This window comes from Squalius cephalus, assembly GCF_949319135.1.
Source record: "Squalius cephalus genome assembly, chromosome: 3".
Lineage (NCBI taxonomy): Eukaryota > Metazoa > Chordata > Actinopteri > Cypriniformes > Leuciscidae > Squalius > Squalius cephalus.
In genome coordinates this window covers 50,626,639-50,650,424 of record NC_137124.1, presented here as the reverse complement: position 1 = coordinate 50,650,424, position 23,786 = coordinate 50,626,639, and the positions used below count along the sequence as shown (strand labels likewise).

The window sequence follows — 23,786 nt, the reverse complement described above, 5'->3', positions numbered from 1 at the left end:
CTTTCCCCATTGGATCCCAGCAAAACTCCTCTGGTCACACAGTGATTGGCTTTGTTATTTGCAGTTGAGTTTTTCTCTATCAATACTACAAACACACAAACACATTTTTTTTTATATAACACACATACCAACCACACTCTGACATCCATACCAACACACCCACACAATTATCATTGCATAATTTATCCAGTTGGCTCTATAATAGCTCAAAATTCATGCAGTTAACAGTAACAAAAAACAAAAACTTACTCATAGGTCCAAAAGGGACAAAAATGTCCATGTCAAAAAACTCTCATAAAAATGTTATGCTTGGGAGCAAAAACTTAAGTTTGGTCTCATTTTAAAGAAGACCCTTTGCAGATTGTTGTTGAAGTGAAAAAAGTGAAAAACGTGCAACCAAATTTTTTTTATAGAAGTTTAAGTTTACGAAAAATATTTATGAACATTAAAATTAATATTTTATATAAAATATATACAAGTATTTTGTATAACTAGTGCAACATTTTTTTTTTCAAATGAAATGGGGGTGAAATAGTAAAATTACAATAAAAATAGACACCTGTGCCAAAATTTTATGCAGTAAACATTAAAAAAAAACAAAAACTTACACATAGGTCCAAAAGGGACAAAAATGTCCAAGTCAAAAAACTCTCATAAAAATGTTATGCTTGGGAGCAAATACTTAAGTTTGGTCTCATTTTAAAGATGACCCTTGGCAGATTGTTGTTGAAGTGAAAAAATTAAAAAAAGTGCAACCAAAAAAATGTTATAGAAGTTTAAGTTTATGAAAAATATTTATGAACATTATAATCAATATTTTATATAAAAAAATATATTTTATAAAACATTTGGAACTCTAAAACTGATATAAATTCAAAGCCATAAATCTAAACAGGTTGTGTTCCGAATTTGAGGATGATATCTCAAAAAATGAGCTTTCAGTAAGATTTTGTTTGGGCGCAGTACCAGACTTTCCCCATTGGATGCCAGCAAAACTCCACTGGTGAACACAGTGATTGGATTTTCGATTTGCAGTTGAGTTTTTCTCTCTCAAATATTACAAGCACACAAACACACTTTTTATTTTATTACACACATACAAACCACACTTAGACATCCATACCAACAAACCCACACAATTATCGTTGCATAATTTATCCAGTTGGCTCTATAATATGCCGAAGCAGAAAACAGGAATAAAGCGAGTATTTGCTTTATAGGCCTAACCTGAAAAAATGGCACCATCTGATAAAAAATGGTAAAAATGTCAATTTTGAAGCCTTGCCAACAGAATGAAAGCCTATTAAAAAAGATTGCATCATTTTATAGTTAAACGGCACAGGGATTAAAAAATGCAGTTTTAATGGGTTTCAATGGGGACATTTTTGTCCAAAAGGCGCTGAGAGGAAGTATTTTGTGTAACTAGTGCAAAATAGATTTTTTAAAGGAAATGGTGATGAAATAGTAAAATTCCAATAAAAATACACACCTGTGCCAAATTTTATGCAGTTAGCATTAACACAGGCAAAGTGATCCAAAAAACAAAACTGAAAAGGACAAAAATGTCCTCAAGGATGCACAAGGGTTAATATTAGCTACTTAAAAATGTCCTGCTCCAAGGAAAGAAAACTGCATTTGTGGAGTGTTTAAACAGATGTGAATGACCGATGTAAGCAGCTTAATTCAAACACTCAGTTTTTGGGCATGTGGTACCGTGCTTGGTATTTGTTCGCTCCATTGTTGAGTTTCTTGATGCACTGGGAGTAGTCTCCACAGTGACAGGTATGATTGATGGGCATGCGTCCTCTGGTTTAAAGCCGCGTCGGACAAGTTTCAGGTTTACTGTCTGACCAGTGTGTCTCAGAATCTCCACAGCCTGCTGGTTGGTGTAATCCTGGATATTCACACCATCTACCTGCACACACACACACGCACACAAGATTACAATTAAGACTTTAATACATTCCAATCTCATGTTGAGATCATTTACGACCCTTGACAGTCCAAGTCACACAGATCAATATATATGGGAGGGATTTTCATTAACAAACTGATGGGAATTAATTCATTTTCAATAAATGAGAAAAGTTTAACTTTATGCAAATGATTAATGACTAGAATAAAATATCTCAAACCGCTATTTCAAACACCCCAATGCATATACACCCAAGCACACATTAACACACACACACACACACACACACACACACACACACACAATAACACACAGAAGCACTTTCACCTGTAAGCATTAAAACCTTTTGACGTTGATAAGCGCTCCAACATAAAACATCTGTATACAAGAGTTTTATATGACACATTCTGTTGGAAATAAATAACTCACAGCTATGATCTGATCTCCAACATGAATTCGCCCATCTTGCTCCACCGCGCTGTCCCTCGAAATGCTCTTCACGAATATCCCAGAGGGCTCTGCAACAGGAAATTACAGTCAGCAAAGGTTAAACGCTGCCTAAAATGAAGCACGCTAGAATGAGAATACGCATTTGAGCTGAAATTTGCCCAGAGTAAGAAAGAGAAACAGTAAATATCAAGCCTGTCACTGTCAGACACAGAAACGTTAGAATACTTGAAATCAGGAGTCAGGACTGATATTTTCTGCACATGCAGGCTTTACATAATAAAATCTCTTTTTAATAGAGTAGGAAACACAAAATATCACATGTAACTTACACTGAAAGTTAAACCTAAATAAAACCCATTGTGAAAAAGAAGAGTGCATAATTGTTTTGAATGTGCACTGGTAGCAGTGGCGAGAGGTGACTTCTTTAACTGGGTATGCTGAGCAGTGCCTTTGAAATGAGACGCATGCAGTGTTTTTGAACGAATCTCTTGAATGAATTATTCAATGACAAAACATTCACTTGTCACCACCTACAGGTGTAACAATGCAGTCGAAACAATCTTTATTTGAAGAGTCAAGTTAATTTCGAAAGGTGCTTTACTGTTTTTTTTATTCACTGCTGCCGTAGTATTTAGATCTGAACTATAAACTTGTATAATTTTCTGTGATAATCTGAATGTTTGTAATACAGAAATAACGACACTGTGTGGATGAAAAGACTGCTTGTGAAGTTGTTTCATACCTATACATGACAACTGCTCTCTTTCGGTCAGCGGCAGCGCCAAAGCAGATCTGAATGTTTGCTGTGATCGTACTTGTCAAAGAAAGTTTTAATAGACAGCCGAATCGCTGATATTTAGGAATACGATTGTGTCAGTGTTTGAATCGAGATTGCAATCTTTTATTGAATAATTGTGCAGCTCTAACTTATAGTATAATATAACAAATAGTAAAATACTAATTAAAATAAATATGTGACCCTGGATCACAAATGGTCACATGTTGCATGGGTATATTTGTTACCCTGGAAATCCAGAGTTCTTGCGAGAGCACAAGTTTGATTTGATTTGATTAGCCTTTATTGTCTCCTAGCGGAGAAATTCATCTTGGGCAATCGGGACAACAGATGCAGCACAACGTGAACACATCCCACCTTCCTAGCACCTTCTGCTAACGCATACTGTAATCACTAGCCTCTATACCTAATTACAGCTTGCCCACACCCTATTTGTTTAAGTTGAATCTGCTCAGCGAGTTACTCTGGCATTGAGTAATGATGCCCATTAAATATGCCCTTGTATCCGAGCTGCACCAATCACATTGGGTTATCTGATATAGGCGGGCCAGAGGCGAGCTAAACAGATGACGACAGCGCTGTGACGTCGAAGTCATTAGCAAACATTGCAAGATGGCTATGGATGAACACCGTTTGTTTTTAGCGGCTTTGGCCGCTACAATGAATGAGTTAGACTTGGCTTTTTATCTAAAAGAGGAACAGAAGACAGCACTCGATTCGTTCCTTTGCAAGAAGGGCGTTTTTGCTGTTTTGCCGAACAGATACGGTAAGAGTCTAATCTACCAGTTAGCGATAACTTGTTGTGATTGGTCGTAGTGTTATCCAATTGCGTGCAGTGAGATTTTCAAATGCATGCTTGGTGCCGCCCCTCGAGCTGGCCGATTTTCATTAGTTGATGCCAGACCATTAATCTTTCAGATTTAGATCTGGATTTCCAGGCTATATATTTGTGGCAATAGCCAACAATATTGTATGGGTCAAAATGATTGATTTTTATTTTATGCCAAAAATCATTAGGATATTAAGTAAAGATCAAGTTCCATGAAGATATTTAGTAAATTTCCTACCATAAATATATAAAACATTTCAGCTTTCAAGTGATATATATATCTCAAATTAAAATAAAATTACCCATGTGATTGGTTTTGTGGTCCAGGGTCACATATAAGTATAATACATAAAAAAAGTAAAAGTATTCTTAAATAATAAGATGAGATTTAAAGGGGACATATCATTAAAATCTGACTTTTTCAGTGTTTAAGTGCTATAAACGGGTCCCCGGTGCATCTACCAACCCAGAAAATGTGAAAAATGACAACCTGGTAACTTTGTTTTGGTCAGCCTTTCTCTGCAAGCATGTAAAAAAATAAGCCGATCAAATTTCACTCCCCTTCTGAAGTAGGAAGGGGATCTAATTATAATATTACCATCCCTTAATCTGCACGTTTCCACCCACGGCGCCATCATTTGGTTTTCGCAACTACTAGTACGTTATTACTACTCATACGTGTAACCAGTTCTAACTTCTAAAGCAATGGCAAAAGTTCGAGCAAAGGTGCATCCAAAAGTTGCAACCTCTCCCTGAGTCTCTCCGTAAGACTGCACTCCGCTACTGGTTATTTCTGAGATTTTGGATGAGTGAGATTATTCGCATGTTTTGTTATTGCCGGAGTATCCGAAGCTTGTGAAAAGGATCGGCTCTCTTCTGAATGGGGGCAGGGAGAAGCAGCCATTTGCATTTAAAGGGACACCCCCAAAACGGGGCAAATTTGACAAGCTATAATAAATTAACTGGGGGGTATTTTGAGCTGAAATTTCACAGACACATTCTGGGGACACCATAGATTTATATTACATCTTGTGAAAAGGGGCATAATATGTCACCTTTAATGCAAATTGATGACTTTATAGGCCTAAAGGCATATACTATCATTAACAACCTTGGATACAGTAGGTCTACTTACAGTCGGTCTTTAACAGTCTTTAAAGTTTTCGTTAAAAAAAAAAAAAATTCCTTTGGAGAAAATGAAATACTACTGTATGAAAATAGTTTCAGTTATGACTTTCTTATAGCAACAGCACATTTTTTCACTTTGTGGAGCGATTCGCGGACAGCTTTCCCTGAGCATGAAATCCTTCATATGCCAGCAAATCAATGAGAACGCGGAACAATGATAACGATGCAAAACAACAAAGCACAGGCGCCGAAGCTGTTATGGATCCGCTGTAACTGGCACAGATTTAAAGAAAATTACAGTCATTTGGCAAATAAATAAATGACAGACAGTTACATTACCAACATTTTATTACGTAAGAGCATTCGAAGCTTATATGGGCAACTGACTTGTAGTGTCCTTCAAATCTTATAAAAGCAATATAAGAGCTTTTAATATACTATATAATATTTATTTTTACTAATATAAAAGCAAACGCTATAATACTTTTTCATATACCATTCACTTTCTTTGTTTTACAGTTTTAGTAATAACGTATTAGATAGGACTGTTAAACAGAGACCGTAAACTAATGAAGATAGAGAATGGGCACGCTGTGTTTTTGGTGCTGTCAAAATAAAAGTCCAACTTCCAACACATTAGCCAAAAAGAAAAAAATTCCCATAATGCCTTGGCGATATATCAGTCGACCACTAATAGAAATTACATTAAAGTAAATTTTTATTTACCATAAATGTTTGTCAGTACATTCATTCGATTGATATTAAACATGCAATTAAGCGCCCGAGAACATTACATTCAGTTTACAGTAGAGTTGTCGAGAAGTACCGACTTTGGTACCAAGTCGGTACTGAAATAAAAAAATGTGACGATACCAGCATTTCCCTCTAGCATTTTGAGCGCTGTTGAACGGATTCTTAAACACCTCTGATTGACCATTGTGTTGAAACGTTCAATATACGTCTCTGGTTGGCCATTGTGTGGACGCGCTCAACATACAGTATATGTCTGTGATTGGCTACAATGATCAACAATAACATCTTTGACGTTCTTCACCGAGCGCTTACATGGATATACACAGGAGACCACTGCGTTGCTTACACAGATACAACTCCCGTGTGTATCTGTGTAAGCGCTCGATGAAGAGCGTCAAAGATGTCATTGTTGATCATTGTAGCCAATCACACATATAAGTTGAGCACGTCAACACAATGGCCAATCAGAGACATACTGTATATGTTGAGCGCGTAAACACAATGGCCAATCAGAGGTGTTTAAGAAAGTACTTTTGACAACTCTAGTTTACACTTAAGTATGCTCTTTTAAAGTTTATTAATTCTGTACTAAGTATTCATTTGCTAAATAAACTGTAAGCTAAAACAGTGGTTCCCAAACTGAGGGGTGCCTTATAAAAATATAAATAAATGATGCATGATTCTGCACTAAGCATGGACAAGTATGTGAAAGGATTGTCAGTGCCAGGTAAAAGTAAAGCAGAAGATGAATCTACCTCAAACGTTACAACTACCAAAACAATGTGTCCACACCAGACGCAAGCGCGATGCGACAAAAGCTAATATAACCCATTATAATCAGTGATGCTGTCAACACTTGATGCGGCGTGACATGACAAATCCCCAACAGTAAACTGATGCCCCTTTCTGTTTCTGATGCACTCCAGTGCTGACACAAAGGACAAATGGATTTGCAACGTTCGCTTTGTCGCATCCAGCGTAGATAGCCTCAAGACAAGAAAATATGATGAGGCATATCTCGCCCACGGATTCACCAGTACAATCGTGGATAATGAAGAGAGGTCACGGTGTGTTGCATGCCTCAAAATATTAGCTTCTGACAGTATGAAGCTGAACTAATGCCACGAACACAAAGAGAAGCCTGTTGATGTTGATAAGTAGTACTGTACTTGTAGTACTGTATTAATTAAAATGTTTCAAGTAAATCCTATAGGATTTTGCAAGCAAGGTCATGTTTGAGAGTCATTAAGTGCGTGCATGAAAATATTTTTTTCTACAAAAGGGGGGGCCTGGCAGAAAAAAGTTTGGGAACCACTGAGCTAAAGAGTACTTATTTTACACAAGGGACTGTCACATCTATATACAGCAAATCATAACACCAAATGAATATTTAACAAGCCACATTCAAGGTCTCATTCAAGTTTAAGACTTAAGTTCTGGGCAAGAGCAATAGTTACAGTGCCTACTAAATACAATATTCATATGGTAATGTAATTTGGTGTATGATTTAAAGTTCACCTGAGGTTTTGTCCCCAACATATCCAGCAATGGTGATGCCCAATCCCTGAGCATTCTTCGTTAAGCTAACATCAAAAGCGCCCTGTTCCTCTTCCTCAAAACCCTAAAAGCAGAAAACATTGCAGTGAGAACAGAATGAAAAAGAAACCTCTTAATTTAAATTCTATACATTTTATTACCAATTATAACAATATTCTCAAGAAAACATTTTTGTTTGAACTATTATGTATTATTAGATAAAGGAAAAAATAAGAAACACATGCAATATTTCTTAAGACCAAAGTATCTGAGTTGTACTATCCACACTGATATTCTCTTATGTTCTCACTGTACAGAATGTCAGTTGTTCTATTTGTTTCAATTTCTTCTAATGACATAAGTGAGCACTTCTGAGTAAGTCTCGTGAGTCATGAAAGAGCAACCACTGAGCAATAACATATACCTCTAGGTGAGTCAGTTACCACACTTAAACAAACAGTTCAGTGTTTTACATGTTGATCAGACTGATCTGTATATGAACGGCGCTGTACCTGTTGCTCAGTGACAGTTGGCAAGGAGACAGGAGCGGGCGGAGCATCGTCTGCTGTCCCACGACTGATGAGGAGTCGAACTCGGTTGCCACATTGTTTCAAAACTTGAGCAACTTGCTCACTGCTTAGACCAAACAAATCTGTATCACCGATTCGCAAAACGTGATCCCCACTTCGTAAGCGACCATCCTAGAAGCAATGAGAAAGACAGTGAACTTGTTTATTTTTCCTTTATTAACATTCACTGTTTTCGTTCTAGGGTTAAATTAACAAGACTCCTCACAGGGTTATTAGACAATTATTTAATTTATGTCATAATGTTGACTTAAGTCTTGTTTTTTACATGTCTTTTTAAGGAAAGTCTTTTCATGTCATGTCTTTCCTTGCTTGAAAAGAAAGCAAAAAGTTTAAGGTTGAGGAGAGGATAAAAGGTCAGAGAAAGAGACATATTAAGAGGAACAGACAGACAAAAACACCCCAGGTTGTAATAATGCATAAAAAAGTCAACATGAACTGAAAAAGTCACCCAGGAGCAGAGGAAAACAAAACAAAACATGGATGATCTGATTTCCACTGAGTGTTTACCTGTTCAGCGATGCCTCCAGGTAGGATGGTTTTGACGATAACACCTGTGGTTTTACCGCCAACAATCCCAAAGCCCAAACCAGTTCCATCGTTCACCAGCTCAATTGTCTCCACGTGAGTCCAATGGGTCTAAAAACACAAAAAGAGATAAATGAACACGCAAGATGGTCAAAGACAAATAATGTTGCCCATCTTGATGATAAACAAATCACGCATGTGGTAAGTTCATAATTTTTGTATTCATACCAGTTTCATTTGTTTCCAAAAAATGTGAGATAAGAACGTAACAGCGATTCTATCATTGACACATGATGAACACAAGAGTGCCACAAAAAAATGTGGATGTTACTGCCTCACGTAACGGGGATTAAAATACAATACCAACAAAAAATATGTGATGCAGCCACCCCTATAAGAGAACGCCCCTGCTCCCCCTCTTTGGAAAACTTCTCATTAATAATGCTAGTTGTTCAAGTGAACATTAACTGCTAGTCATTTGACATTGTTACTGCTGTATTTGTAATTCAAGTTCTAATTCATGATTCCTGATTGACTAAATCAGTGGATCACCAATATCAATAGTGTCCTGGAGGCAACTCACCCACATCAAGGCAGATGACCACATTGCTGCTGCAAAGACGTCTGTGACAGAGACTACTTTAGGAGTGGCTTGTGACACAGTTACACTCCTGATGGAATGACACACCAGTGGACATGATTGTGGACTATCAAGTATCACATAGGCACCAGAGATCACCTCTGTCACTCAATGTGACAGCCGTTGTTTTGCAAGTAGTGATCCCCGTGCTCCACACTAGTTGATGGTGCTATTTAATGTATTCTTAATTGCAACATTTACACCATAGACCCTGCCCTAATAGTCAATTAGCAAAGTGTATTGTCAATTTCTTATAAAAATTTTCAGAATGAGTGGAATCGATAGTAAAACATATTTGTGCTAATTAAGTTAATTAAGACATTAAAGTTTTTGTCTACTGAAATGTTTTTTGGAAAGACATGCTTTTATCCAAAGACAGATCCTTTTATCTAAAGCGACTTACAAAAGAGGAATACAAGTGATTCATCTTAAGAAGGCAAAAACACTGTGCTGGGTGAGCCACCACAAATCTCAAGATTTAGAAAATGTTTATATACCAACTATTTCTGTTTTTTAACTATTAACAACTTTGAGTGCTTTGTCCAGTTCACAGATGTTGATAGCTTGAAGCTCAAACACACTACATAATCTGCAATCCCAAAAGGAAAGCAGTAGGGGGTCGTATCCTTTTAAAAAAGGGACTGTCACATGCATGTCTCCCTCCCCACTATGCGCAGCAGGAATATTCACATGTTTAGCAGTCGCTTGGCAGTTGGAACTTGGAAGACATGAAATAGAACTTTAATATCACTTTCAACAATTTTTTTTTGTCATTCTAGTGGTATAACCTTCCAAAAAAAGTAGTATATTTCCCTTGAATAGAATAATACACTGCAATCAATTTCCTATTATAAATTATGATACAGCTTAGTTTTTTGGTCGGATTGCTTTCTCACCACAAGCAAACCACTCCAGAGTTCATTTTCAATCTGGCCGAGACCACCTTGTTCAGGCAATCTTGGACCGATTTTTTAGGCACGGATTCGAGCTTCATATGTGTTCATATATTCCTAAATGAACCAAGCTAAAGGGAAAAATGCATCAGGTTCTGAAACTAACACTCCTAAGAAACCAGGAGTGAGGTTTATTTATGTATGTGTGTGTGTTAGTCTCACCGCACTGGAGTGTGCTGAAAGTGTGCTAGCAGCACTGGGGGTCCTGGACACGACTGGGCTGGAAAGCTGTGGTACGGGCCCACGGGCAACAGTGAGGTTCACACAGTCTGATGCTCGCTGAAGAAGCACGATGGCCTGCTGATGACTGACGCTCTGATCCAATGGCTGACAATTAATTGCCAATATCTGATCTCCCTCCTTCAGTTTTCCATCGCTAGGGTAAAGTAGAGAACATATGCTTAACAACCAAAGCTCACCATCACTACAGAGCAAAGAATGTGAAAGTTTCAAGCTTAAATAAGTAATAACACTAACACTAGTGTAAAAGTAAAGAAATTCGATCACTTTGTAACATCAAACCTCACTGGTTTTTGCGTGTCATGTGACATCAAGTCTTGGAATAAACCACCGAAGCTGTATGGATTCATTTTACACTACTTATCTCCTTTTTGGAGCTTTTTGGAACTTTTGTAACACATTGACTGTTACTGTATAACTGTATTCTTTAAAAATCTTTTGTGCTCTTCAAAAAGAAAATGAGTTTAGAACAACATAAGGGGTGAGTACATGATGACAGGATTTTGGGGGGTACTATACCTTTAAATCCAACATTCCTGTAAATCAACTAATCCCTTGTGAAAAAGAAGCATGCTTAATTGTACTGAATGTGTACTTGTACGGAGCAAGGGTATTTCATGGACATATTTCATATACTTTAGTGTTCCAAACATGAACCAGTAGTGTATGCGCACATATTTCATCATGTCTTCTTCAAATGAAATACATATGTGCAAATAAAGACACTGATACAGATGTATTCTGATAGAAGATAATGATCCAGACCAAAAATTCAAAGAAGAATGGGCAAAAAAGTAACTATGCTTTTATTCCATCCGTGTTAAACTGATGTGCTTCAGTTGTTCAGAGATTTTTGTGCTCGTAAACGTAAAATATTATTATAGACCATCTTCCTAATTTTTCATATAGACCAATAGCTCTGCAAAGTTATAATGCTGATTTGTTTATATTTCTAATAATAATTTATCAGAATGCATTTGATTTGTCCATGATAGTTGTTAGTCCTCTCTAATGATAATATTATTATGAGTTTGTTGTCATGGGGTCATATATATTTTTTTAAAACATCAAGTTGCCCAAGTTATTGCCAAGTTATATATATATAAAAAAATAGATGCAATGCAAATGCATTAACATTGCCATGCCAATCTCTCAGAGAGTTGTCAAGACAAAAATAGTCTTTTGCTGTGCTTTAAAGAAGAATGATTTAGCTGGCCACGGTAGTCTGTGTTATACAGTGGTATGGTGTTACACAGTGTTCGGCCATTCACTGATTAAATCACTTCCCCCCCAAGGCATCGCCCCCACAGTCATTTTGCCTTTTTACAGAAATAAAAACCATTTCGTTATGTAGACAATGAATGCTACAATTATAAACTGAGAGGGTCTGCTCTGCTCCATACAACACAAGCTGCAGTGTCCCAGCCCAGTGCAGCATAAGTCCAATTTCAATTATCATGTGACGAGTGTAAGGAGAGATGACTGACAAGACGATGGCGGAGGATTTGGTGTCAAAGCGTAAAAGTAAGCACAACAGATCCTGAGCATCACTGACAAAATCTTTTCTTATAAATTGTGTGAAAAGCAAGCGCACATTTAAAAGCAATTTCACTAAAACTTTACAATAAGGTTTCTTTAGTTAACATTAGTTAATTACATTAGTTAACATGAACTAGGAATGAACAAGACTTCTACAGCATTTAAAAATCTTATTTAATGTAAATTTCAACATTTACTATTACATCGTTAAAATCAAAAGTTGTATTTGTTAACAATGCACTAGTTATTGCACTGTGAACTAACATGAACAAATAATAAGCAGTTGTATTTTTATTAACTAATGTTAACAAAGATTAATAAACACTGTAACAAATATATTGCAATTTTTTTAGATAATGTTAGTTAATATAGTAACTAATGTTAACAAATGAGACCTTACTGTAAAGTATTACTGCAATTTCAATTCCCCACATATTGATAGTGGCTCCCTGACACCCGCAAATTATATACAATATAACAGTACACTTCTTTTGATGTGTTGACCAACATTCTAAAGCACAAGTAAAATTAACATGCAGAAATGTCTCTGAAAACATTGCATTCAGTTCATTCTCAAGTATATTCTTTTATAGTATATTATTTCCATAATAACTACTCTTTTTAAAAGTGTGTTAAAGTGTTCTTCTTTTTTCACAAGGGGTTGACAATAAATGACAATGTGAATGGTGACCTAATCACTGACCTAAGAATAATTATCTAACACTGTTTTTGTAGTATAAAGTGTTTTCTATCTGACACATATTGAGCAGGCAGAAATTTCTTCTCACAAAGACACACCAATTTGCTAAAAAGCACCAACATGTCAGCAAACTTGCTTTTGCAGTGACTTTTGGCTGGAAAATGCTGACATGATATGAACTGGTGACACATTTGTGATTAGGAGGGAAGAAATGAAAATTGCAGCAGATCTTCAAAATAGGAGTGATCCTTATTTTTAAAATGTGAACGAACAAGAACTGTTGCATGCACAAATCACTGATCATCTGACAGCATGTGTGAGTGTGTGTACATATTCTGACCTGTATGCCACACTTCCAGCCTGAATCTCCTGAATGAAGATGCCGAGTTCTCCGCGGTTCTCACTACACAATCCAACAACACTGAAGCCCAAACCGCCTGATACCGGCTTCTGTAGGTCGATGTTAGTCACGTACCGACCCTACACACACAACATCACACCCATATAATCACACTGTTTGTATGCTCTCAGAAAGTAAATGACTAATTGTGTGGTCTCTTATTGCTTTATTTACTGAGGACACAACTTCAAAAGAAAAAATAGATATATTTGGCTCGCATATCTTATATCTCTTATATCAATGCGATATGAGAGTTTGAAATGCTCTATAGAAATAAAAAACAATATATGTGTTACCTGAGCCATGGAACGGATGATGTGTTTGTACTCTTCAGATGAAGGCTGTCCATTGAGCTGCGCTGAGAAGCCTTCATGGCTGCTCTTGAGATCGGAGTTAATATATGGAGTCTACGAGAGAAAGATTAACAGAAAAACAGTGGAAGTGTAAATTACTCCTCATTTGTGTGTTCCAAGTATTTAGCTTTACTTCTTTCACCGAGCATCTAAAAATATAAATAGCTCTGAAAGAGCATGGAAAACTCATTTGTTTTGATAATTTCTGGTGATAATTTGTCCTCCCAGCCATCTGTGCACACATGTTTTTCATTACATTCAGGAGCTGCTTAATTAACTTTTTATTTCCCTCCCTGACTCGAGCGCACATTCCTGATGAAGTACAAACCATTTCATATCAATTACCCAGACAAAACGTGTCCCAAAAAAGCATCTCTCTGTGAGAAAAATAGCATGCACCTCACATTGCAATGTGTGAAGTCATTTCCTTAAAACATTTGTTGTTTGTTTGAAATTAATTGCTTAATAAACCATTGTCTTTCCAGCTTGGTTTCACAGATCTGCACTCTAGTGATTTACAACTCTGTCCTTGCTGTTATATCAGTGTCTGTATGTCTTTTCCACATCGCAAGTTACCGATTTATAAAAGAAATTGTTCTGAAATTGTTTTTGTCATACAATGAAAGTCAATCCCTTGTGAAAAAGAAGTATATTTTAGCATACTTCTAATAATTGTACATATTATGGAAAAAAATAGATAAAGATTATAATAAAAGAATATGCTTAAGTGTGAACTGAATGTAATTGCTTGTTAATTGCAATTAAATTAAAACGTATTTTAGTTTAAATTGTACATCGAATGCAATTAGCTGAATTTTAGAGATTGACAGTTAGCCTACAGTTTGGATTGGTGGTATGGTTCTGTTCTGGGCAAGAACTCCCTTTCCATCCATGCAGCCTAGCATGGATAAGAGAAAGGAGAGCTGCGATGACCCCCTTAGTGTAAACAGAACAGAACCAACATAAATGTATTATAGATATCATTCATTTTCAATAATTTAATGTACAACATAATTCAAGAAAAATGAGTCTGATTCGAAGAGGAATATCAGAAGGCCAAGTCCTGAGTGTACGAGAGGAGAAGCTAGGGGTTTCTCCTGAGCAACGTGATAAAGCTGCTGATAATACTGAATGGGCTTTAATATAGGATGCTGTGCTAGGCGTCATATTCCTATACAGACGTGGGTCAGCTGAGGATCATCTGATGCGAGCTTGACTGACATGACCTGCCAGAACTAACGCAACGCTTGATATCTTTATATGTATTATTCATAATTACTTGAAATATGGTTAAAGTGTTCTGCTGAATGTACTGACAAGCATTTATGGTCAAATAAAATATAATTTAATACAATTTTTATTGAACATATATTAACTTTAAATGAAATATAGAATAGAACACACTACATTTTAAATTATAATAAAGTACTTTACATGTGCTTTAGTGTGAGCACATCAAAATAAGTGTACTGTCTTAAAGCAAGCAAGATTATTAAAACATGATTTAAAATGTACTTTAAAGTAAAACTTTAAAAAATAAGCAAAAAAGAAGATATTTTGAAGAATATGGGTAACCAAACAGCTGATGGTCCCCATTGGCTTCCATAGTATGGAGAAAAAAAATACTTTGGAAGTCAGTAGGGTCCATCAACTGTTTGATTACCGACATTGTTCAAAAAAAAAAAATGTTTGTGTTCAGCAGAAGAATGAAACTCATACAGGTTTGGAACAACTCGAGGGCGAGTAAATGATGACAGAATTGTCATTTTGGGGTTAACTGTCCCTTTAAGTACACTTCAGTGGCTTTTTTAAAATTGTTATTATGTTATCTCCAAGTGCAGTTTAAAAAAAAAAAATATGTTTTTAAGATTTGAATTACACTACAAGTGTACATTGAATACAATAAAATAAACTTATTTTTCACAAGGAAATAGGGTTTAATGTTTTTTTGGATTCCAATGTTATCTTCTGTTACATTGCGCAAAAGAAAGAAAGTCATAGAAAAAACGATGACAGAAATTTAATTAGGTAAACAGTTCCTTTAACAAACTATGTCGAAAGCCACGGTGACACTTTTGGCAGGTTTTATACAGCTCTTCTGTGCATAAATGGGCCCACTTCAGCCTGCTGCAGTAAACATTAATGTACATAAACGTCTCCCAGAGGCCCTTCAGATTAAGCGCTGTAGAGTCTCGGCTCGGTTGCTGATCGTGCACAAGCTTTGAACGCACACCAAACTATGTCAGCTCTGAGAGAGCGTGTATTTGTTAGTCTTCCTGTGTAAGAGGATTAGGTCTCTAGTTTGGCTCGTCCACATTTCAGAAATTACTTCTGCTCCACTTCACACATGAACTCATGTCTCTCTCTCTTGGTCGTTCCTGCTTTGTGGTAACCATAGCAACACAGACAAAGCCATACTCACCAGTTGGCATAAACACCCTTGCAGTTTAGTGTGGAGAGACACCAACAGACCAAAATTAATTAGTCTCAGGTTATTAAAGGTGTTTGCTTTATTGTGTTTACTTTTGCCTAAGTAACAGATTTCCCTCCCAAACACCATAGCACAGCAACTGCATAGCAACACCCTGGCTACCACTTTTCTTTTGAAAATGTAAAAATCTTCTTCTTGTGTGTGTATCCCTTGTTAAAAATTAGGTACACTTTAGTATACTTAAAAAAAAAAAACTGAGTATTTATTGCATAAAGAATACACTTTAAACCAATATACTTGAGTGCATATTGAATGTAATGGTTTCAGACACATAACTGCATGTTATTTACAATTTAATGAAAATGTATTATATTAAATCCAATTACCTAAACTTAGGAATGCTTTTTCTACCCACTTTAAATTGGTTTTAAGTACATCTTTAAATGCAATTTCATAATTCAGTTGTCTTTGAAATATGGTATGGCCGAATGTACTGACAATCATTTAAATTATTAACTTCAAATGTAATATCAAATAAACTTATAAATCAAGTATATTACATGTACTTAAGTATGTTAGTCAACACATCAAAATAAGTGTACTTCTTTAAAGCACGAGAAAAAAATATTAAAACAATCATTTAAAATGTCCCTATTGAAAAATAAACGTACCAAAATGTATTTGAAATGCATTTATTTTTATGCTAAGTATACTACAAATACATTTATTTATGTACTTAAAATACAGTGATCATACTATCCTTACTAAGAGTTATATTAATATACATTTTAGGCTTAAGTAGACTTTTTTAAGTCTATTTAAGTGTGTTAAGAAACTGTACTCTCTTTAAGTGCACATAAGTGCCCTTTTTCACTAATATTGTATTAATGCATGTACAGTTTTAAAAAAATATATACTTTTAAGATTTGAAGTACACTGCAAGGTCACGTTTAATACAAATAAGCACACTTCTTTTCCACAAGGGTAACCAGCTCTAGTCTAAGAGTCTTACTTTTAGACTGACATTAGATTTCGTTAAGGTTTTCTTTTTCCACACAGGCTGTTAACAATGTTACGCTCTGCGGTTCAGAAGTATGTGACTGAACTGAGCGAGAGGGAATGCCGGTGGGGATTTGATAATCTCCATTCCTCTGTTCCAGCCTCCCCAGCATAACTCGCATACTTTAGACAGAACGGCTGCCAGTGCAAAACTCTCCATGTCCACACAGAGCTCGAAAAACCTTGAAATATGCCCAACTAATAAAGCATTTTCCCCCTGACTAATTAAGCTGTGAATATTTTCCAGTGTTTGCATTGTTTTTGAATAATCATGTAATCTCAATCATCTCAGATCAGGGCAGCAAAGATTCAAAGCAGACAATGTCAAAACACATCATTGCATAATCAACTTAGACACAAATCCTAAGATTAACTGTGACAGCATGTCTGAAACGACCTCAGACATAAGGCAGTATACTGCTATTTGCATACTTTGATATATACGGTTTACAAAAACATTTGTTTTAAGATATTAGTATTTTATATATTTTGCTTTAGCACGACATTAGGAAATATCAGTTTTATATTTCCAAATATGTATTTTAAGGTTTGGGTTGGGTTTAAATAAATCCAAATCCAAAATCCATCACTCTGTTTGAAATGTTTTGGTGTTTGTCTAAATGAAAGGAGTTTTTTCCAGTGTTGTGCGTTTTTTCTTACATGCTCCTTCAGGTGTTGCACTGATTTCTGCAGGGCGAGGATCTGGTGAAATAGAGGACTCTGCAGGACTGCTTTCAGAAGATTCAGCTTCTCCTCAGCAGGAACATCTGCTCCCTTTTCTTTCAATCGAGACTGTAACCTCTCCACCGCCTGCAGACAACGCTGGGTATCTGCCACACACACACACACACACACACACACACACACACACACACACACACACACAAGCACACACACACATAAGCTCTTCAAGGTTTGGCAGCCTTTCATTTTTGTTTATTCACTAAAGTTTGAATATTGTGTCAGAAATGGCGACAGATTCGTCAGTCTCCGGCAATGATGAGCTGTAGTAGAAATGTTTTATTAAATTCACTTTCTTTATCTCACAGGTACATTATCCGTTTAAATATTCAGGGAATATTTAAATAATTGAGAGGAGAGTATCTTCGAATACATTCATCTCCAGAGCGCCATGGAGTGTTTTCTGTGGAGGATTTGATTACCGTGAGGAGGTGCTTTATCTTCTAATCATACAGACTGATGCCTCATGGGTACAAACGCTATAGTACACATTCCTCTCACAGAACAAGAGCAACAGAGAAGACAATAATTCACTGAAGATATTCACAGTGGAAAATTGTAAAAAAAACAATTGGACATTGCTGCCTTAAAGGGGTCATGAATTGAGAAATCTTATTTTCCTTGATCTTTTGACATATAAGAGGTATGTCACGTTTATGATGAAGATAAGGAGGCTAGAGTCAAAGCGAATGTATTGGCAGCTAAAAACTTTATCAAATCAAACAAAAGAATAAAATCCAAAACAAGAAATAAACTAAACGAAATACTGTGAACCAACACAAATAACACAAGACAAGGAACTGAAAGAATTAAAGGCCTTATAAACAAGATATAGAACTCAATACAAAACAGGTGTGCACTAATCAATGAATTAGCATGACAACTAAATGAGATCAGGAAAAAACAGGAAATTAATGATAACAAACTAAAAGTCTTTGAAAATGAAACCAAAACAGCAACATAACGTAACAAGGTTATGTAGTATAAAAATTTCCTGTAAATTTTAGAACTCAACACTTCCTCATTAGTACAAAAACAGCTTTTATTGAAACCAAGCTCCCTAAATGACTTTGTCTCAGTATGACATCATAGTGTGACGGAAGACCGCCTCTGCAGAAGAAGATGAATGCCTACTTCTACATTACTGCCTCTTTAGCCTTGCCCACCATTTCAGGAATGTCATGTAGTAGTAAATAGGAGAGATGCAAACACAGAATTACTTGAGTAACAAAACAAGATGCCTCTGAGGATTACAAGACATTTTGCAGTGCCAAGTTGTTCCTTGTGATCCTAACATTAGGAAAGTGGGGATTAACTTTATTTAAAGTGCCCCTATTATGCTATTTTAAAATCTCGTAATTTTGTTTTGAAGGTCTCCTCCAACAGGTTTAATTTTCTCATAACATTGCACATCACCACATCTTTCCATGATTCCATGTCTCTCTAAATCCCTCCTTTCCATGAGCCTACTCTGCTCTGATTGGCCAGATGGCCCAGTCTGTTGTGACTGGTCTACCGCTTACAGCGTGTGGCGGAAGCTAAACTCCAATTACCATAACTGAACTTCAGCTCCATCTGGAGGCTTCATAAAGCTCAGGGATTGTACACAATGAAAGACAGATAAAGGTTGTATCAGTGATTTCAGGCCAAAAAAAAAAAAGATCACATTCATCTAATCTTTCCTAACGATCCGCTAGCTGCCCGCCCCATAAGCATGCCGTCAAATAAACGTGTCTCTGTAGACAGCCTAAGCTCTGAGATCTGCACACAAAAACAATTGGTTTCACCAACCACTCAAAACCAAAACAAATAGTGTTCCAACCAATCACCGACAAGGGGTGGGTGTTGTGAGGTTTTGAGCCAGCTTCTTCTTCAGCTCCGACTTGGCGTGCTTTTCAATTTAAATGAAAAGGTTTTTTGTTTTTTTTAATCATTTGACTTTAATTAAAGGTTAGATTTTTTTGAATATTTTGAATGAAAGACTAAGAGGAGAAACTGCAAAAACAAATTTTAACTTTTGCTCAAATTTACCAAGCGTGCCAATATTTGTGGACCCCACTGTAACTGTGGTAACTCCAAGTACTAAAACTTTAGTACAAGACTGGTTGCAGACAATTTTTAGCTTCCTTGAGCAATTCCACTTTGCTTTTGTGATTAATGAAGCTAACTATAATATTTTAGGAAAAGTATGACAAGCAGCAATGTCATTGCTTTTAATCGGCATGATGAGATTGTTGAAAATTATTTGTTGTTCTAGTGTTTGTAGTTCATGAGCCGGTGCGTCCTAACCTTTGTCAATGCTCGTCACCGCTCTGGCATTCGTTTGATGTCGTGTCTCAAATCCAGTTATTATTATATCCTCCATGCGGGTGTATTGCTCCAAGTCATCAACTTTCCTTTCCAGGTTCACGATCCATTTGTCCTTTTCTTTAATTATTGTTTTGATGAGTTTCACTTCGTCCATTAGCTCCATGAGTTTTGTTTGTTGTTTCGAGACTTTGCTCAACTCATCCGACATAAAGCTCAGTGATTTCTTAATTTCCTCCATTTCTTCGACTTTCATTTTAGGCTGCATTTTCTTTTCCTTCAGTTTGTATAACTTTGGTTCGTTTATTAATCTTTCACATTTTAATTTAAAAAGTTTGAGCAGCATCTCGCTGACATGCTGCGTCATCTGAGTGTCACGTATATAAGCTGTAACGCAGTTAATCTGGTTAATTTCTTCTTTTTTTGGCTAGTAGAAGTTCTGGATGGCTGGTAACTTAAAAATTTTGTAGCCAAAATGGCCGGTGGGTGAAGAAGTTAATTTCAAACCCTGCTAATCATATCAATGGTTGTTTACTTCCAAGTTTTGAATGAGTTTCAAAGAGAGGGTCAAGAACAGGATATAAAATAGCCTATTACTTCTAAATTAGGATGTTATAAGTGGACCTCAAAGAACATTATCCTTTTTTTTTTTTTTAAATGCAGTTCATGACTCTCTTAAAAAGTGGACAGGTAAAGCTTATTAATTAGACCAGTGGTTCTCTACTGGTTTGGCCATAGGAACCACATTGTTTTATCGTCATTAAGTATAATATGACCCATAAATATGTAAATATGACCCATATTTTTAGAAATTTGAACCAGGCAAATTTTTGTTTAAAAAATGGTTGACACAGACAAGTACCATCCGACTTTACTTAACTAGTTTTTAAAAATATAATAAAGTTAGTAAGTTGGCATGAGAAACCACAGTCCTCAAAATATAGAAAATAACACAAAGTGCAAATAAAGTGGTAGGGTTAAGGTTACGGTATGGTAAATACCCAATACTAACATGAACTGTTAATAAAACATAAGGACACTGATCCTGATGAATAGAATGAACTTTATACAGTGGGGAGAACTGCCGAATTTGCATGTTTTCCTACTTACAAAGCATGTAGAGGTCTGTAATTTTTATCATAGGTACATTTCAACTGTGAGAGACGGAATCTAAAACAAAAATCCAGAAAATCACATTGTATGATTTTTAAATAATTAATTTGCATTTTATTATTTAGGTATTTGATCACCTACCAACCAGTAAGAATTCCGGCTCTCACATACCTGTTAGTTTTTCTTTAAGAAGCCCTCCTGTTCTCCACTCATTACCTGTATTAACTGCACCTGTTTGAACTCGTTACTTGTATAAAAGACACCTGTCCACACACTCAATCAAACAGACTCCAACCTCTCCACAATGGCCAAGACCAGAGAGCTGTGCAAGGACATCAGGGATAAAATTGTAGACCTGCACAAGGCTGGGATGGGCTACAGGACAATAGGCAAGCAGCTTGGTGAGAAGGCAACAACTGTTGCCGCAATTATTAGAAAATGGATGTAGTTCAAGATGACGGTCAATCTCTCTCGGTCTGGGGCACCATGCAAGATCTCACCTCGTGGAGCATCAATGATCATGAGGAAGGTGAGGGATCAGCCCAGAACTACACGGAAGGACCTGGTCAATGACCTGAAGAGAGCTGGGACCACAGTCTCAAAGAAAACCATTAGTAACACACTACGCCGTCATGGATTAAAATCCTGCAGCGCAAGGATGCAAGGTCCCCCTGCTCAAGCCAGCGCATGTCCAGGCCCGTCTGAAGTTTTCCAGTGACCATCTGGATGATCCAGAGGAGGAATGGGAGAAGGTCATGTGGTCTGATGAGACAAAAATAGAGCTTTTTGGTCTAAACTCCACTCGCCATGTTTGGAGGAAGAAGAAGGATGAGTACAACCCCAAGAACACCATCCCAACCGTGAAGCATGGAGGCGGAAACATCATTCTTTGGGGATGCTTTTCTGCAAAGGGGACAGGACGACTGCACCGTATTGAGGGGAGGATGGATGGGGCCATGTATCGCAAAATCTTGGCCAACAACCTCCTTCCCTCAGGAAGAGCATTGAAGATGGGTCGTGGCTGGGTCTTCCAGCATGACAATGACCTGAAACACACAGCCATGGCAACTAAGGAGTGGCTCCGTAAGAAGCATCTCAAGGTCCTAGAGTGGTCTAGCCAGTCTCCAGACCTGAACCCAATAGAAAATCTTTGGAGGGAGCTGAAAGTCCGTATTGCCCAGCAACAGCCCCGAAACCTGAAGGATCTGGAGAAGGTCTGAATGGAGGACTGGGCCAAAATCCCTGCTGCAGTGTGTGCAAACCTAGTCAAGAACTACAGGAAACATATGATCTCTGTAATTGCAAACAAAGGTTTCTGTACCAAATATTAAGTTCTGCTTTTCTGATGTATCAAATACTTATGTCATGCAATAAAATGCAAATTAATTACTTAAAAATCATACAATGTGATTTTCTGGATTTTTGTTTTAGATTCCGTCACTCACAGTTGAAGAGTACCTATGATAAAAATTACAGACTTCTACATGCTTTTTAAGTGGGAAAACCTGCAAAATCGGCAGTGTATCAATTACTTGTTCTCCCCACTGTACCTACATGCAAAACTTTCCCAGCTAACACACACAACGCACCAGTTATGTAATGTATTGGTACTCTTTGGTAATTTCGAACGAAGTTGCAAGCTCGTAATTTATTTTGCGCTCTGTTAATAGTGAAGTGATATACGGTGCACCCCTCTGCATTTGTGCACGCAGGTGAGTGCACAGTAATGTCTGACAGGACAGGAAAGTTCGTTTTTCTGAGGTCAAAAGCTCAGAAAAGTCAAAGTACAATTAGAAATGTCCAAATACAAGTGTCAAACTAAAATATACTTTTAATATTATTTTTGTTGAAACTTGTATGTTACGTCTTTAAATACATTTATAACACTGAAGATGCAATTCTACATTTAAAATATATTAACTTACAATGTAATATTGCATAACAAACTACAGTTAAAATTATGATCAAGTACTTTACATGTGTGTTAGTTTATTAGTCAACGGTCACTGGGATTTTGCCAAGTAAGTCATGTTCCTGGATCAACATATTGATATATCCGGAACAACATTGCTGTCGGAAAATTTAGTCCTAACCCTATCTCTACCCCTAAACATAACCCTACCCATAACTTATCCCTAAAATCAGACGGAATTTATAGATGAATATCTGATGTAGAAGCACCTAGCCCTGGTTGTAAACCTAAACTTGACATAAACTGTAAACTTGTCCCTCAAATCTGATTAGTTGATTGGAATGTTGTTCCAGGATTAACAAAGATGCTCCTCTGGTTATCCTTGGAGAGCGTCTCAGGTTACGTATTTAACCCTGGTTCCCTGAAGAGGGAATGAGGCACTTTGCCGAGACGCTGTGGGAATGCACCTGCATGATTGCGTCATGAAGCACGTGTAGAATCAGTCCAATGGTGTGACCTGACGTCATAGGCAGGTTACGTCACAGACCAGGAAACTATAAAGCATACCCAGAAACAGACCGCGCTAGCTTCTGACAGACTGAAGCAAGTTGCTCACAGGCATGCAGGGAGTATGGCAGGGAGTATGGCAGGGCGAAGCAGCGTCTCGTTCCCTCTTCAAGGATCCAGGGTTACATACGTAACCTGAGACGTTACCTTTCAAGGGAACTTGAGCTGCGTCGAGACGCTGTGGGAACACTATACCCATGACATAATAATAACCAAAGCCTGTTTGTATGAAATCATTGCCCACACTAAGATACAAGCACCCTAGACCCTGGAGTGGAGCCTAGATCCAAGTTATAAAACCTCACAAAT

At 36.9% G+C, this 23,786-nt stretch overlaps 1 protein-coding gene across 18 annotated transcripts in view; it reads right to left on the bottom strand.

The window, feature by feature from the left end:
* The window catches only part of mpdz (multiple PDZ domain crumbs cell polarity complex component), a 105,228-nt gene that overhangs the window by 59,948 nt on the left and 21,494 nt on the right, over window positions 1-23,786 (bottom strand). For all 18 annotated transcript variants that reach the window (XM_079867831.1, XM_079867843.1, XM_079867842.1 and 15 more), the window contains exons 3-11: window positions 17,498-17,667; window positions 13,291-13,401; window positions 12,935-13,074; window positions 10,278-10,491; window positions 8,505-8,633; window positions 7,920-8,108; window positions 7,390-7,492; window positions 2,345-2,433; window positions 1,714-1,915 (exon numbers count right to left, since the gene is read on the bottom strand). In XM_079867831.1, the coding sequence (XP_079723957.1) occupies window positions 1,714-1,915; window positions 2,345-2,433; window positions 7,390-7,492; window positions 7,920-8,108; window positions 8,505-8,633; window positions 10,278-10,491; window positions 12,935-13,074; window positions 13,291-13,401; window positions 17,498-17,667 (1,347 nt within the window). The remainder of the gene's footprint in view (window positions 1-1,713; window positions 1,916-2,344; window positions 2,434-7,389; window positions 7,493-7,919; window positions 8,109-8,504; window positions 8,634-10,277; window positions 10,492-12,934; window positions 13,075-13,290; window positions 13,402-17,497; window positions 17,668-23,786) is intronic.